Here is a 17,219-nt window from a genome sequence, read left to right on the forward strand (position 1 = left end):
TGTAAAACCGTGCTTCGTGAATTCATATCATCACTATCACTGTCAAAAATACATCTGTGAATGCTACTGTGCTTGGACATTTTGCACATGAAGATGCTGACTTTGAAACCTTTTACATTATCCAGTCAGTATTTGTTCCAGCATTCTCTGCTCTTTGCAGTCATGCCAATAAATGCACAGAAACAACTTTACTGTACAGTCTGTGTTTTTTTCCCTCTTGTTTTTTGAGATGTAGTAATGATTTAATTATTGATTTGGAAATTCAAATGTGGAGTTTCAGGGGACTTGTATTTAAAATCAAATGTTTTAATGCAATCTGTTAAGTGGGGAGGTTCCATGGTGAAATGTTATAATGTTTACCAGCTGGATCTTTTCAAAAACAACTTCCATACATATACAAGCAATCATTTTATGGTGGAAGTTGGCTATTGCATATTTATGGTTAACCACAAAAAAATTAATATTTTCATTCGCCTATAAAACCAAAAATGTATTTACAATATTCACTGTGGTCTTTAAGAGGATCCATCTGAATCATTTATTTATCATTTCTGTTTGTCCGACATGTGTTTGCTTTATTCTCTAACTCTGGAACAAAGGGTACATTTTTAGACCGGTTTAAGTCATATTTATATGATAAATTTAAACATTTCCATGTAAATAATGTCTCCTCTGCAGTTACCATTGTTTGTTGTGATGTTACACATGACTCAGGATTTAGACCAGTTCTGTAAGACAGACGTTTCCTTTGCTGCCGATAACAGCCAGATCTTTTTGTCAAGAAAACCTGCGGAAATCAATCAGTTGCTGAAGTTGGAAACTTTACTTTGAGACATTAAGGCTTAGATAACCTGTCATTTTCTACTTTTGAATACAGACAAAACTGTTTTTGGACCAAAAATCAAAGATTCCCTATCTACAGTTACTCTGGATGGTATCGCCTTGTCTTCTCATGCTATTGTGAGAGACCTTTGTGAGTAATTTTTCTATTCTATCATAACATATTAACTCACAATAGTTTGTGAATTAAACAATCATCCTCCTAATTGATATATTAAACAGGTTTCTAGTGCAGCCCTCTTTCTTAGTCTTGGTTGACTGATTGCTTCAGCTCTAACTGGATGTTTTGTACTGAACAAGAAAGTGCTAAGACACGTTAGTATCTAATTCAAATTACAGACTACATTTATGAGGGGGCTTCATTAGGTTACTATTCCATTCAATCATGCTGTGCTGATAATTAGGTAACTTGTGTAGGAGTGTCTAAAAAGGAAGTAGACTTAACTGACAGTCTAAATTCAGGACAAAAAAACCCAAATTTGCCCCGCAGTGATTGTTGTAGGTTGGACTGCGCGGAGATAGGAGGCGGGGCTTTTCTGCAGGCTGACATTAAGAATTGCCTGCGAGCCTTGACTGAGGAAAAACTCCCTAAAATAATCAGGGAGAGTGAGATCAATTGCTCTGCATGGGCATTACAGGTATATCAATCCGTTTCGACGAATTTAGCGCGTGTGAGCCCCGCCCGCGCTAACTTGCCAAGCGTGTATTAGAAACGACCGGGAGAAGGTCGACGAATCGAGCTCATCCACAGCGTCCGTTGCCCGCGTGCAAACGTCGAGGGCGAGGCGACCGTTGAAGACCGCAGTGAAAGTGGTTTCGCTGCGGGTCTGTTTTTGTAACCGTCATATTTTGATACATCGGGCTCGTATCGTCACGTCAGTTAGCCTGTTTGCTAGCTGTGGGTGAGTAAACAAGACATCGACGCTGACACGAGTAGCATAGCTTGTTTGCTCCGCCGATATTTGTCGGTGCCGAACGTTATGCGGTCGCAACGTGGACAGTGCAGCTTGTAGACACGCCTCGTAAAACATACTGAAACGAACTGGCTAGCTTAGCAGAGGTTTTAGCATTTTAAAAGTGGTGTCAACACTAACTAACTTCTGTGTCAGCGGGAGACACCTCAGGAGAGAAACACTTCCCCCTTCCACCCACCTGGAACTGCGCTGTTTCTCTACTCAACAGTCACTTTCTTACAGCAAATGCATTGAAATTGTGTACGTGGTGAGCTACACGCTCAAATGGCTTATTATTTGTTCCGGGTGGTGCCAGTGTTGTGCCTCTCTGTAGGACCTCATGTAAACAAGGGCTGCCTCTGGCCGGACTTGTGAAGAAGACGCTGTAGTTAAAATTGGTGCTGTTAATTCCTTAGCTATGAAGGCGTTGACCAGCACCACCCCGTTGAAGTCCAACAAGGCCTTGGTTTTCAGGAGTGATGGTCGCCTAAGTCCAGGCGGCTTGTTGTGTTCAGCTTGCATCAGTGGGCCGTGCATGCAGGAGGGCATCGTGTGTACTGTGAGGAGGTGGTGCAGGCCCCTTGAGGCTTTAGTCCAAGCCTTGAGTCCTAGATCAGGATTGTGGTGGACCTTTTTCACAGGTGACATGTCAGAGCAGAAAATGCACAGGTCTACTAATGATCCCCGCATGAGGGGGGTGCATACTGCTTTTATAAGTCATTAAAATGAACGTAGTTACAGTAAATGTCATTAATTACACATGTGCCATATGTGCCACAGGTTACAATTATGACTGATAATTAAACTTCTTTGATTTCATGCCTCTACAAAAATCCAGATAACAGTTTAATGATATACACTTATTAAGAGGAATAGTGATTATCTGCCTCGAACAAATCACCGATATTTACCTGATAATTTTGTAAAGAATAATTCCCTAGGGCTGGGGAAAAATAACTTTGACTGCAGTAATTGACTGCTTGAGAAAATGTTTATAAGAGAAAAACAATTATTGCCACCCTACTTGTTGTAGTTGTGCTTTTGTGTATTTAGAATTTGGTGTGACTGATTGCTTTTTTTTTTGCCCCCCCCCAACCCTTTAGCAGAGCCAGGGAGAGGAACCGGTTTGTTTTCCACTGCAGGTGCATGACAATGGAGATGAAAGTCGAAGAGCAAGACGAAGATATTACATTCAGCAACTCTGACGCTAATGGTAAGCTCATACGAATCTTTGTTTTTATTTTACAGTTATTACAGTAAAAGCCATTCATGAGCTTAACGCCAGCTGTGCAAATGAACTGAGCATTGAGGTGATAATGAACTTGTCCAGTCTTACGCCTAGCATGAATTACAGGTTTTAGATGCAGCCTAATTAGTGTGCTCAACAGAAAAAGAATTAAAACAAAAAAAGAAAACATTTCTGGCTGGCTTTACATAGCATGTGGACATGTCAGATGGTTAAGGGATTCTCCCATCCGGGATACGGTTCCTCTGTGGGCCCTGAGCAGATTTGCCTATGTTTTAATCCAGGAAGTGTACATGTGGGTGCTGGACATGGACCAGGTTGCAGTTAGCTGCCTAATGAAACCAGTTCTTTTGGTAGAATTTGCTATAGACTTAGCACTTCCTGTGTATTTATTCTCCAGTTAAACTTGTCATCTTGATTTGATTCCCTTTCATATATTTCATGTGATAGCACAGTGATGCAGTTGTAGTTTTTGGCTAGTTTTTAGAGAAATGCGATTTTGCTTTTGTCTTCAAATGCCTCATTTCCAGTTGCTGTCTGGTTCAGATTTGACACGCCTTGTCTCCTCTCCCAGGTAAACGCCCCGCTGAGGACCTGGATGAGGAGCAAGCCTTCAAACGTTCACGCAACACAGATGAGATGGTGGAGCTGCGTGTACTGCTTCAGAGCAAAGTAAGGGGTGGTTGCACAGTGTGTTGGTTGTTGGGCCAAATTGCTCCTTTTCTTTTTTCCTTTTAGCTATTGATCAAAGCTGTCTCCATTTCTTCACAGAATGCCGGTGCTGTTATTGGAAAAGGTGGAAAGAACATAAAAGCTCTGCGCACAGATGTGAGTAAACAGATGAAAATATGGGGAAAGTTTAGCTGGATAATGCCTCCTTTATTGCTGATCCTGCGTAGGTTTTGTTGGATATAGCTGCTGAGCTGTATTTATAGTTTTTTGAGAGGCATTTTAATTGAATGAGATTCACACCTCAATCCCTTCTTAATTTCAACCCCTTTTCCCCGGATTCCCTCAGAAACAGGCCCAGGTTTCCTGCCTGTTGGTTCAAAGTATTTGACATCATGAGCTGCTGTGCTCTGGTACTACAGTGAAACAGAGAGGAAGGCCTTGTTAGACAGTTTTGTTGGATTTTGTTTTGACTTTGAACCTGATTCCAGTTCCCCTCACATTGCTGAAGGCATGTTTGACTGTGAAGCAACTACAGGTTCCTGAAAGCCTAAATGGAAAGTTTTTTTTTTTCTTTCCTTCCTTTTAAGAGATGTAAATCTGTGTAGAGCTCCAGGAAACATATTAACTTATCTTTGTCCAGGTGACGCTTCCTGTTCTTCACTCTCAATAGTTTCTCTCATTTCACTTTTTGGGACAAAGTGTAGCTTGTATTCAATTAAAACTGTATTCCTTCTCCCCCTCTTCCTTTCTCCTTTTACTTTTTTTTTTATTTTTTATTTTAATTTTTTTACTTTTGGCCACCTTCCTCTGTTGCCCATGTACTGGATCGACATGCCCCTCCTGCGTTGCCCACCTTGACGTTGGCCCAACCTCCGCCCGCCCCTGAACGCCCGCCCACCTGACACTCCCGGTTGGCCCTGCCCATAAACTGTGCCCCTCCTTATTCGGGCATCTAACTTGACATGATGTGATTGAATGCCCCTGCCCAATGCCAACCTCCTCCACCACAACCATCACCACCACCACCACCACTTGGGCCCATGCAGTACAATGCCAGTGTATCAGTCCCAGACAGCAGTGGCCCAGAGCGGTATGTCCCACCAGTTATTGCCTCACTGCCTGATTAGAACAGTGAAACACATGTCTTTGATAACCTGCCTTCTGTTTCATTTTAACATGTTATATACATGACAGTATACCCCCCCCCCTTTCCCTCCAAGCACTCCTTCCTCCACTTGTACGAAACATGTATTGTTCCTTTTGATTTTTTTTTTCTGTCCATTTCAGCATCTCCATTAAGTTGGACTTCCTGTCATTACAGTTAACTTATCCATGCAGAGAATCACTGACAGCCCACTAAGTAGCTGGTATTTTATACCTGGTGACACAGCAGTCGGATGTTGTTTTTCCTCGCTGTGATGTTTAATTTTACCATAAAACTTGTGGGAAGCAAACACAACTTTTTCTTGCTCTGTCCTCTGTGACCCCCCCCCGGCTCCCCCTTTACCTCCCATCCCTACTCCTCCTCCACCTCCCACCCACCCTGTCTTCAGCATCCCTGTCCATGATCTCTGAGAGATTGCTGGCTCTTGTCTGGAAGCTCAGTCCCCCCCCCCCACCTCCCTCTGTCACTTCATTAATGTCGTCTTTTGATTTCATTGTGCTGCATCTCCTCTGTTGAATTTCTCTCTGGCCACATCAGATCAGATCTGCCTACCAAACCTTTCATAACCCTCCCAACTTGCTGTTCTGTGCCACAAAGCAGTTGGTAACCACTCACATTTCCTTCCCCACCCCAACCCCTCTGCTCTGTTGCTGTTTTCTACTGCCCACCCCGTCTCCTCTCACCTCAGAGCCCTCGCCCTCCTCTCTCCGCCTCCCTCACCCTCCCCAACTCCCTGGTCACAATAAGAAGGAATGATGGTGGCGCAATTGTCATGGAAAGCTATAGTTTTAGATTGTTACTGTCCTTTTCCCCAACTTGCTGGTGGTGGGATGGATATAGAAGATTTCTCCCTCTCTTACACCCTCCCCCAACTCTGTGTGGCCTCACACGCTGATTTGAGCCGTTCTGAAACCGCCCATCCTCCCAAGGCTTCTCATTTTGAAAATAATATTAGACTCAGTGCATGTCTGCTGCTTATTTAATTAGTGACGTGTTGGGGAAAAGTATTAATTTTGCATAGTCTGCAGCAGTCTTAATTTCTCCTTTTTGTTCCCCCTTTAGTTTGAAACCTTTCATGAGTCTGTCTTTGACTGTTTCTCATTAAATTTTGATCAGGTTTTGTTTTCTCTTCCACTTTATGTCCTTTTTGTAATGCCTTGAATTGGTTCCTGACAGGATCCTCAGTGTGAATGCCAGCATCGACACTATTGGAGAGATTCTGCTAAAAATTATACCAACTCTTGAGGAGGTAAGCTGCCGTATTAATTGTGTGTGTAAGCAGTCAGCAGCTGGGGATAATTTTTACCTTTTGGTGATGCAACCAGTAATAATTTAGTATTTGAACAGAAAACATAATTTGGCCATTAATAAGTAGCATTTAAAATGCCCTTTGTACATGATCTTTAAAGACTGCCTGGTTAAGTTTTTATCTATGTACTGATATTGGTGTTAATCTGCCAACAAACAAGGACACATTGTGTTTTTTGGTGGGAAAAAAAAACAACTGTCTTTATTTACAGGAAAATGCACACACCACTTTTAAGCTGAGACCCAAACAGGGATCATACCTGCTTATTTAAGAAGTGATCAGACTTGAACCAACATGTATATCTGACCTTTTTTTTTTTCTTTAAGACGTATAATGACACATAATGCTGTTGACCAATGCAAAGCAACAACTGATGATTTACGTATGATATGCAAAGGCAAAATAACCAAAAAAAAAAAGTATTTTATTTATTTTTTTATTTTTAGATTTATCACAACAAACCTGTTGAAAGACTTGCTTAGTCAGGGATCATAAATAGTTTTACAAGCTTTTGCTGGTTAACTGTAAGTGTCCCTGAATATCTCTCCGGATTGCTTTTTACAACCCTTTAGGTTAGTCTGTGAGCACAGCTTTATTATTTGATTTGCAAGACCATAATAAAAGTAAGCATGATTACCTGATACTTGGAAAATACTAATTATTTGTGTTAGTTTGACCAAAACAGAACTTTTGAAATACATGTAAGTGTGTTAGGCCAACTGAAATCGTACAAAATTGAGCTTAACACACCCAGATAATACAGTTACTGACTTCTACTTTATTCTTTATTGTTATGGTTGTTCTAAACCACAACAGTTAAAAGACTAATGTAAGAATTCTTGATTTGAGTTCCAGTTATTTTATCTTTATAGATTTGTCATTGAATATATTATTATGTTATTCTATTTTTAGGATGAGCTTTTAATGTGGTTCCAAACTCCAGATTCCAATCCTAGATCCTAGTAATATCTCTCCTTTACAGGCTTTTACAAGTCAGTGTATGGATATTTTAATGATATTTTTAGTCATTGTGCTTTTTCACATTGGCAAAATAAGGCTTTCCAGTCCACCGTGCACAGGAACAATACTCACTACTTCCTGCTCAGGGCTTGTCATTGAAGGGGAACTTTATTTAAAAGTTCCTCTATTCTGAACACTTTGCAACGTCACCAATGCAGCCATTACTCTCTCCACGCATTAAGCTGATAACACAATCGCCTGAGATGTCTGCAGTGATACTGTAGGGATTTTGGCACCAAAAGCTAACGTGAACTGGCGCAGCTAAGTTAGCCAAAGCAACATTACTTTAGCCTACTAAAAGGCTCTTTTTGACATCAATGATATTTAAGAATTTTATAGTAAACATTGTTGTCTTGTGGTAACTCAACCTCTGAAATCACATCAGTAATGAGAACATTGACTTCTATTACTATGCAAATGTAAACTGTTCAGCAAGCGCTCCCTTTTTGTTTTTAGTTTGCAGCTTAATTAAGCAGCAGTGACTGGTTCAGTTCTTCCCTCCGTAGTTCATAGTTCTGCTCCCTGCAGTTTGAAATGGTAACATGGCTGAATACCCTGTGCAGTCCCCTTCACAGTCCGTGCATTCGCAGGGAGAATCGTCATATTGCTAAAAAAGTTTGCTTATCAACCATGGAAAGGCTGTACTGACATGACTGATGTTGCATTGTCGCTATAGTACCAACATTACAGCGGGATTGATTTTGACTGTGAGCTTCGCCTGCTGATCCATCAGAGCTTGGCAGGTGGCATCATTGGGGTGAAAGGTGCCAAGATAAAGGAGCTGAGAGAGGTAGGACAGAGTCCGGATCAGCGCTGATCCTCTGCATTAACAGTTAACATGTTAACGAATTGTTGGTAACAACTCTCTGAACTATTACATTGTTTTCTACCTGGTTTAAGCCTTTTTCCTTCTGCTACTCCGCTCAAGTTCCTCATTGCAGGTTCTTGTTTCTTTTTCACACTGCGGATCTAACAAGCTGTAGCAGCAATGATTATAATGTCTACATTTCCTTTTACTGGTGCTGTTGGCCAGCCCAGAATCAGAGGGATTCAAGTTTTGAGTTCATTATTCATCTTTCTGCTCTCTAGAACACCCAGACCACCATCAAGTTGTTCCAGGAGTGCTGTCCACATTCCACCGACCGAGTCGTCTTGGTGGGAGGAAAGCCAGAGCGTGTCATTGAATGTATAAAAGTTATCCTGGAACTGGTATCGGAGGTGAGTTTACCCCTCTGAGATCTGTTGAAAGCTACTTTTTATGCATGTCTCATGCAGTAATTAAGCTCCGTAACTTGAAGCTGAATGAATGTTCCACAGAAATAACAATAGGTCAGCACGACTGAATGCTGCACGCGTTATTTCAGCAAGTATTTGTTAAAAAATGCCTTTTTTTTCCCTCCCTAATTTGCAGGCTCCTATCAAAGGTCGTGCCCAGCCGTACGACCCCAACTTCTACGATGAGACGTACGACTACGGCGGCTTCACCATGTTGTTCGAGGATAGGGGCAGACGGCCAATGGGTGGTTTCCCCATCCGAGTGCGTGGCAATTTTGAGCGCATGCCCCCTGTGCGAGGCAGCAGACCCCTGCCTCCCTCCCGAAGGGATTACGAAGACATGAGCCCTCGCCGGGGTCCTCCGCCACCACTCAGTAGAGGGGTGAGAGGAGGGAGCCGAGCACGTAACCTCCCTCTTCCCCCACCACCCCCGCCAAGAGGGTAAGAAGGGGCCCGAGGAACTCTGGCTGCTTTCACAGCTAAGCACCCAGTTGTTGACATGTATTTGATTTTAATTTCCTACTTCACAACCTTTTTCCTCCTTGTCTATGTCTGCAGCGGAGACAGGTTCTCACATGGCAGTTATCATGGAAGCATGGACGACAGACCAAGGTGAGAAGTAGTCTCCCTTCTGATTTCTTCTTCTGTGTTGACTTTTTTTGGAACTAAATAAATTCAACACAAAATCTCTGATTTGCAGTTTTTAATCGCAGGTCATCTTTTACTCCAATAGCCCTCTAAAGAGACTGTATTAACGCCTGCACTTTTGTTTGTAGTGACAGAAGAGGCAGAGGAGACCGTTATGACAGCATGGTGAGTGTCATCAGGTGTGATTGTTGCTTCCTGAGTCTGTGTAGTGTTTGTTTGTGAATTATGCTTCAAATGAGATTACAGCTTTCCCTTTTTCTGAGTGTAGTACAAGTGCAGAGCCTTGGACATTGCTGCTGTTTCTACTGTGTATGCACACTCATGTAGGCCTGTTGTTGCCTGGCAACAGTTGTCTCCTTGGTTACTGCAGAGCAACTGAGTACGTAGTCTAGAGATGCACCAGGCTAGCAAATGAACTTGAGCTGAAACCAAAGCAATTCCTGAAGTGGTTCCCTGCAGGTTTTAGCTGCAAGCAACTTGTTTTTGTTCAAGGAATACTAAAGAACACTTTTTGATTTTTTCTTAAGAAAGGAGGGGGGGAAAACATTCTCACTGATATTTAAAAAAAAAACAAAAAAAAAACTTTAAATTTAAACATAATGTCCCTGAAATGAGCTCATAAATCCCATCAGGATCATAGATTTATTTTGAACAAAATGCAGATGGATTTTAGCATTGAGAGCCTTAAGACTCATCTAAATGTTTTAGTACAAACAAAAAAAAATCAGTGTTACTGCTGCATGTTGTCAATCTCGCAAATGGGCCAATGAGTCTGCATAGTTTAATATTTTTGTTTTGGAATTAATTTATTTAATTATATTGTTTTATGCCTCATGTGATGCGTTCAGGGCATCGACTTCAGGTCACTCACAATTTAGCAGTTACAGCTGCTATGCAAAGCGGGAAAAAAATCTGCGTTTTTAAACGTGCATAAAGTAAATAAAGCGAACATTTTTTACACAGTGTGCAGAGGACTTATTCAAAGTAGAAGTGGATGCCTGTTGGCTTGCCCACAACTTTTGAAGCTGTTTTTGCAAAATGGATCATGTACACGATGAGCAGGTGTAGCTTCTGATGCTCACAGGTGTTTCACATGGAGGACTGTGTGTGTACCTGTGAAGATTTAGCACTGAGAGCTTTAAAGGTGTCTTTAAGCTATTTATAAATCAATCTTTCCATTTCTTTACTATGCAAGTATCTTCTCATTTCCTCTAACCTGGTCCATGTAACATACTCATCTTAAAAGGATGCTGCCACAGTTGATAGCTATAAAAATAATTACGTTCTTTTCAGAAAAATATTTCAGTGTCATATTTGAAGCAACAGTGCCTCTAATAAATGTTGGGATCGTACAGGCAGTTTTGGATACAGCCACATTGTTTTTAATGTAATGCAGAATGAGTACTCAATTAATAGTTTGTTATAAAAAAAACTATTTTATCTTCTTTTCTTTCTCCTGTTCAATCGATCCTGAAATGCAGAGTGGAGGGGGATATGGTGAGTACTGATATTCATATAAATCCTGCCCAGATTATTAACATTGTGTCTTTTTTAAAAGTCTTTGTGAAGCTGCTAATACGCTGCTATTTGCCGCTTCATATTTGCATATTTCCAATGAAAACATACGTTATTTAGGCCGCCTCTCTCCCCAAAAAGCCTCGTCTGCTCTGAGCGATCAGTTCCAGTGGTCTGATCAGACTTCCCAACCATTCGGCCTCAGCTCTGCTGAAATTTGAAATTCAAAGGAAGCGTTTCACTGGATGCAAAACTGGTATACGCCGTAAAGTGCCAAACAAGCCTAGGGCATTGTGAAATTGTTTACCAGGGATGAAAAACTCAATTTATTTATGATATATTGAAGTCAATTAAGCATGGGGCAACCACATACAGTGTGCTCAGGATGTAGGAACCTATCCCCAGGACTAGGAACCTTTTCAAGTCCCCAGTTTCAGACCTGACCTGACCAATGACTACTTAATGTCAGGAAATGACTGCTTTTTACATTCCTAACCAGCATCCTACAGGATGTAGTACTTTTGACAGTATCAGGTGCTCTGGTGGGGTTTGCAGAGCTGAACATTGTTAATAGATCATGAATTCCCAGCCTCTTATTTCTATCTTTCTTTCTCTCTCAGCCTTTTCACTGTCAACCTCTGCATCAGCGTTACAGCTCATTTAAGGTTTACTGTAGGAATAGCTGCGACTATTTGTAACTCGACATTCAAATTCAGCTGCAGTCGAATGAACGTGAAACTAAAAATAGCCACGCCACGGCACGACCCTGTAGAAAGGTGCCACATTGGGGATTTGCTACCTTTTATTTAACCAACCTGAACCAGGTGTGCTGGAGGCACACCATGTTATCACAGTAAATTAATAATAAACGGTGATTTCATTGAACAACCACATTGCAGAGATTGTTCATTTTCCACAGAACATAATGTTTGCCATATAGAACACACGTAGTGATAATTAGAGTTATCCCTACTATCCCTTTGATGCAGTTGGCCTTTCATATGGCCTTTTATGCATCTGTGAGACACAAACTCAACTGTTTTCATTATTTTCTTCTCTCCTCTTTCTGTGCCCAGTTATCAGTAAAGCCTTTCTTGTATCTATTCTTTATTTTTTACTGAAGATGATAAGAAATTCATGTTCAGGGCCAGTGTTGTCTGATTAAGATCCAGATGTTGTTGAATTAGAATCACCATCAAATTAAGTTTAAAAACAAAAGTCTGCGCTGTGTATTTATGTTTATGTATTTAGCAGACGCTTTTATCCAAAGCGACTTACAAATGAAGATTTAACAAGCTATATAAAGCTAACAATAAACTACATAGAAGGAACCCACTAGTCTGACTATGTCAGAGGTGACAGAGTAGAGATAGGGTGTAGGCATAGAAAGAAGTGCAGAAAGATAAAGTGCAGAGATAGAGGGGGTAGGGAATATTTGGCCATATATTATGATGTTAAGATAATAACTGTGAGAGAACGTTAGAAGCAGCTGATTGCCTCATGCACGTCTGTGATTGCTCTTCTCGGTCAGTCGCTGAACTCTTCCTCAAAGGGATGAGATCAGCAGAAGCTTCCCTAAAAGTTGGGAGTTGACACACTGAAAACAACCTGTAAAAACAGGACTGAAAAAGTAGGGTATGCTGGGAGAAAAGGCCTGAATAATGGTGCTACATTCGAGCCGTCGCTTAAACACCACATGCCTGGGCTAACGTAAAACTTGCACTCATTTGCTGAAAAGGGGCTTGATGTGGGAAGTCCAAAACATTTAACAGCCTGAAATGAAGATGTACATTAAGCCCTCATGGGCTTAATCTTCTGCTCTGACTTCACATCCATGTTTAAGCTCAGTTTTTAACTTCTGTCCTTATTGAATAGAAAACTAGCTGCTTGGCTGGACTTTTTTACATGGTGGTCTTAAAAGTTTTAGTTGGTCTGATTGGTTCTTTAATTCTGCCCATGACAGAAGCAGCTCCATAGGTTAGAATCTGTTCTGATGTCATCAAAATGCAAAGAGGTTCAGGATCTGGTTCTAACTGTGAATCCACACAGGAATCAGATCAGTAGAAGCTGTTTGTTTTATTTATTTATTCATTTTTCTTTACCATACCTTTTCATTTCTTCAGAACCCTAGAGTTATACTAAATTTGGATGTATGGCTGCGTTACTTTTTAGCTTCCCAGTTCAGTTTTTCCATCGTAGTCTCACTATCCATAAGGACCACATGACGTCATTGTATTTTCGCGCCGCCATATTTGTGTCCGCCCGCAGCACTCGGATCACAGCGTTGTCACGTTAACAGGACAAGTGGAGTAGGAGGAAAATCAGCAACAGACCGAAAGATGCCAGGAATATGTTGGGCTGTGATAGCAGTAGACAAAGAAACCCCTAAATGCAGTTTTTGTCCGTCCCAAAGGACGTAGACCGGTGGAATAAGTGGTTGGCTGCAATAAGAAGAGACCACTGGCAGCCAACAGCTAACTCCAGGTTGTGCAATCAACACTTCGTGTCCCATAAGTCCTCAACTCTATCTAATTTTTATTTTAGTCATTGGAAACCCCTTACAAAACACACCAAAAACATGATTGACTTCAGATGCCATATGATTAACGCTGACACTACGTTACCTAACGGGATGTTAGCCATTTCATTGGAGATTCACATTGTGTCTTATGCTAATGTTAGCCAACTTTATCTGATTACGGTACACTCAAAAGCTGTGGTTTGAGCTGATGTCAGTCACTAATTAACTATTATTCATACCTACTTTTGTCATGTGGGTCCTTAAATACAATTAAATACCGTATTTACTCACCTGCCACTTCATAAGTGGCCACAGTCTAATGTAAAAACTGAGGAGAACTGTCAAATTGGACACAAATATGGCGGCGGTCTGGTCGACATGACGTCAGTGGTACCCATGGATATGATGGACGATGGTAACATGTTGTATCGCATGTTACCATTCTTTTCTAATAGCTGTTTGGGAAATGGGGTTAAAATGAAAATATTAGCCTCGGATTAAAAAAAGAATAGTAACTATGATGCATTATTGCTTGCAACCTGTCTTGCTGCCTGATCCCTCCCTGCTTGCCTCACCAAACTTCAGGTTTAAATGTGGCTAATACTAAATTTGTTGTTTGAACTCAGAGTATGGGGAAGCTGAGGTCTGGAACCAAAGATTACTTCCACATTTGAATCCATTGCTTACTTCTCGAAATTAGTAGAAAAAAAAAAAGAAAAGAAAAGGTCCATCATAATTTTCCTCAGGGCAGAGATTTCATTAAATGTCTAATTTTGTCCAACCAACAGTCCCTAAACTCAAATTTATCCAATTTACAGAGCCATAAAAATCTGGAGCAGTTTTTTTTTTTATTTTTTTTTTTTTAGAATTGATAATTGAGTTTTTTTTTTTTTAATTAAGAAAAAGCAAAAAAAAAAAAAACTTTATACGTGTATCACTAATGTGACAAAATGTCTTACACGAGTAGAGTGTGTGTGTGTATGTATTTATATATATATATATATATCTACACCACACACTCTACATTATCTCTTTTCTGTTCCTCTGGTGTATTTTCATTCTTCATTTTCTTGTTTAGACAACAATTCTTCCTGGGAGCGCTTTCAGTCTGGTGAGTCGGGATGGATCGTTACTGTCCCAGAGTCTTGTTCCTGACCTGAAGGAATTGTTTCTTCTTCTTGCTTGCTTCACTCAAAGACGAATGGCCCTCAAATGTTGTTTACTCACTGTCTAGGTGGTAGAGGGTCATACAGCGATATCGGAGGCCCGGTCATCACTACGCAAGTCACCATCCCAAAAGATGTAAGTAATGCATTGATGTATGTGGCAGTAGATGAGGAAGAGCTGAAAAAACACTCCTAAATCTGTTTTCCTTTGGCCCGTGTGGTCGACCCTGCAGCTGGCAGGTTCCATCATCGGTAAGGGCGGTCAGAGGATCAAGCAGATACGCCACGAGTCTGGAGCATCCATCAAGATCGATGAACCACTAGAGGGCTCTGAGGACCGCATCATCACCATCACAGGGACTCAAGACCAGATCCAGAACGCCCAGTACTTGCTGCAAAACAGGCATGTGCTTTCCCATAAACTACATTATCACCATCATCATCATCACGCTGAAGCAGAGACATCTCCTCTGCCGTGCTCATCCTCCACTGGATGCAGGCAACCTTCTTTCTTTTTATTAGCAGTGGACTTTATCTTTATTCCAACATATTTGAGAAGAAAATACAGAAAACAGTTTGTTCTTACAGTTGCTGAAGTGGCGATTAGTTCAGAAGTGGAAGAAAATCAGAAGCAGCAGTACAGGGCAGCACTTATTTTTTGTAGAGTTGAAATAGTTCATCGAGTGTCCACCTCCTTAAATGTCTGGAAAAGTTTACTTATTTGATACGAATTTAAGTTGAGTATCTTCCGGTTTTTGGCCGTTAGTCTGATAAAACTCAAAACCCCGAAGACATCCTGTTGTGCACCTGGAAAGGATCCACACGTTGCTTACAAAATGTGTCGGTTGAGACGGTAATTGGCAGATTAGGAGATGACGGAAATGGGGAAATCCAACCAAATCCTCGTCATTAAAGGACCGAGCAGCTCTTGGCAGTCATACAGCATTCACCCTGATCACCTGTGTCATGCTCCTGCTCACATTGACAGTCTTAATGCCATCATTACTTTTATCTTTCTCTTATTTCAGTGTGAGGCAGTACTCTGGTCGGTTCTTCTAGGAAGGAGGAAGTGAAGAAGAGCGAAGCCATGCTGCCATACCGTTTGCCCTTTGTATTCAGAGCCAACATTCCTCTGCTTTGGGTAGATTCTCCCCTCGTCTTCTCCGTCACGTACTACACCGCCAATGTATCCATCAGTTTTTATTTAGTGGTCTGAAAAAATCAGCCATTCTGCGCTGGTGTAATTCTATTCTTTATTTTTGGAGGAGACCTTCATTCTATCACAGGAGTTAAACCCATCTGTGTGATGACTTTCGATGTTGTGAGCTGGCCCCGGGCCCTTTCTCCCTCATTTCAGTACAGCATGCAGAATGTAATTGCTTTGTTCAGAAGGTGATGTAGGGATTTTTTTTTTTTTTTCGTTTTGTTCTTCTTCTTCTTTTATTAGAATTTTAAGCACACTCTCCAAATGAAGATGCATGGTTTTCAATGGTTAAACAAGTATTAAATACAACCATTAGGTTGTTTTTGTTTTGTTTTTTCTCTCTCTTTTGGGTAAGATGGGCTTAAAGTTGTTTGTTTGATCGGTGACTTAATTTTGTAGCTGAGAAATTCAAAATGAATCTCACTGGCCAGTTTCACAGTGAATAAAACCGTTTATATTTTATAGTTTTCAGTACTGACTGTTACCATAGAAACATGGCCTTTGTCACGAGTTAGTCTGACTACAAGGGGGCTAACTCTTAAAGTAGGTTGGTCTTTTACCTCCGTAACATACGTTAGATTTGTAGTCGCATTTAAAACCAGAGACCAACCGGAAACATCTTTTGTGAAACTGAACTCGTTTTTGGATGCGAAATATGAAGCTTTAGACAGCAGCTTAGTTTAGAAAAAAGAGCTGTAACGGTGCCTTAAAGGCTCACAAGTTAGCGTCTGATTCGGTTAATATGCTCCCAAAAAATAAGTCAAGTCCTGGATGAATAAAGAAATGCTGTGGGATTTACAGTGCAGAACCAGTGCAGAACCAGCCCACCTGTTTCCAGGGTTTGTGGTAATCTCGGCTAGAAAGCAAATAAATTGTCTACCCATTGCTTTAAGTTGTGAGACGTGTGCCAGACTCTGGGGCAAAAGGCAAAATATAAGATGGTTTTTTTTTTGTTTTTTTTTAATTTTCATAGAAAGAAAAATATGTATAAAGTGTGTATATATTTGCATAAAAACAGTTGTTTGATGTGTGGTTGGATTGTCCCAGGCTGTTTAATACTTCCAAAACACATTTGGTACTCTGCTTGTCTTTTGTACGGTGGCCCTGAGGTGTCAGACAATAACGAAAGCAGAAATATTTTTGTCAACAAAACTGAACAAATCGGGATTGAACAGAATTGAATTAAAAACAAAAGCGGAACAACAAAACCCAAAGTTTGGATCTTTGTTTTGTACATTTTGAACTCATTTAAAAAAAAATATTCAGGATTTCTTTTTAAACACGACAGCTTTTGCAGGTTCTGTTGTGTCCTCGGGGCCACCGTGCACCACTCACAGGGACGGACTTTTCTTTATTGCAGCCTCTGTTGGATCCACTTCTTCTTCTTCTTTTTAACATTTCGACCGTTAAAAAAGGCCTTTTTAAAGTTTTTGAAATGATCTCTCAACATGCAGTTTGATATGAGGAGTGTGCAGCTTTGTGAGTCCATGAGTGGTGATTTGTGTACTCAGTGTCTGATACATGTAGCAGCTGCAGGTGTTTAGTAAATAAAGTCTGTCACAGCTCAGAAAGTGTGTGTTATTATTATTATTTTTTAATATAAACCGAGGAATACGGTGTGCGTTTTGCGTTTGCAGTTGTTACCAGTGAAGGTAAACTGTTGTTGAACCTGTGGCCCTGTCTCA

The 17,219-nt window shown here is 40.9% G+C and overlaps 2 protein-coding genes across 7 annotated transcripts in view; both read left to right on the forward strand.

Moving 5' to 3' along the window:
- prune2 (prune homolog 2 with BCH domain) overlaps nucleotides 1-17,219 on the forward strand; it is a 61,939-nt gene that overhangs the window by 6,679 nt on the left and 38,041 nt on the right. The gene's annotated exons all lie outside the window — the stretch shown is intronic.
- Nucleotides 1,367-17,105, forward strand: hnrpkl (heterogeneous nuclear ribonucleoprotein K, like). Of its 5 annotated transcripts, none has more exons than XM_072372428.1 (16): nucleotides 1,367-1,478; nucleotides 2,897-3,006; nucleotides 3,614-3,711; nucleotides 3,811-3,867; nucleotides 4,758-4,801; nucleotides 6,053-6,125; nucleotides 7,882-7,995; nucleotides 8,295-8,423; nucleotides 8,617-8,921; nucleotides 9,039-9,092; nucleotides 9,257-9,293; nucleotides 10,610-10,625; nucleotides 14,243-14,275; nucleotides 14,399-14,466; nucleotides 14,564-14,733; nucleotides 15,359-17,105. In XM_072372428.1, the coding sequence occupies exons 2-16, from the start codon at nucleotides 2,940-2,942 to the stop codon at nucleotides 15,387-15,389; spliced, it is 1,296 nt and encodes a 431-aa protein (XP_072228529.1). In that variant the 5' UTR covers nucleotides 1,367-1,478; nucleotides 2,897-2,939; the 3' UTR covers nucleotides 15,390-17,105. The 5 variants fall into 5 exon arrangements, with proteins under 5 accessions (XP_072228529.1, XP_072228531.1, XP_072228528.1 ...); XM_072372430.1 differs by having other exon boundaries at nucleotides 2,900-3,006; XM_072372427.1 differs by lacking the exon at nucleotides 1,367-1,478 and adding an exon at nucleotides 1,486-1,742.

The sequence above is a fragment of the Leuresthes tenuis genome, unplaced genomic scaffold (assembly GCF_036924035.1).
Source record: "Leuresthes tenuis unplaced genomic scaffold, fLeuTen1.0.hap1 SCAF_19, whole genome shotgun sequence".
Taxonomy (NCBI): Eukaryota; Metazoa; Chordata; class Actinopteri; order Atheriniformes; family Atherinopsidae; genus Leuresthes; species Leuresthes tenuis.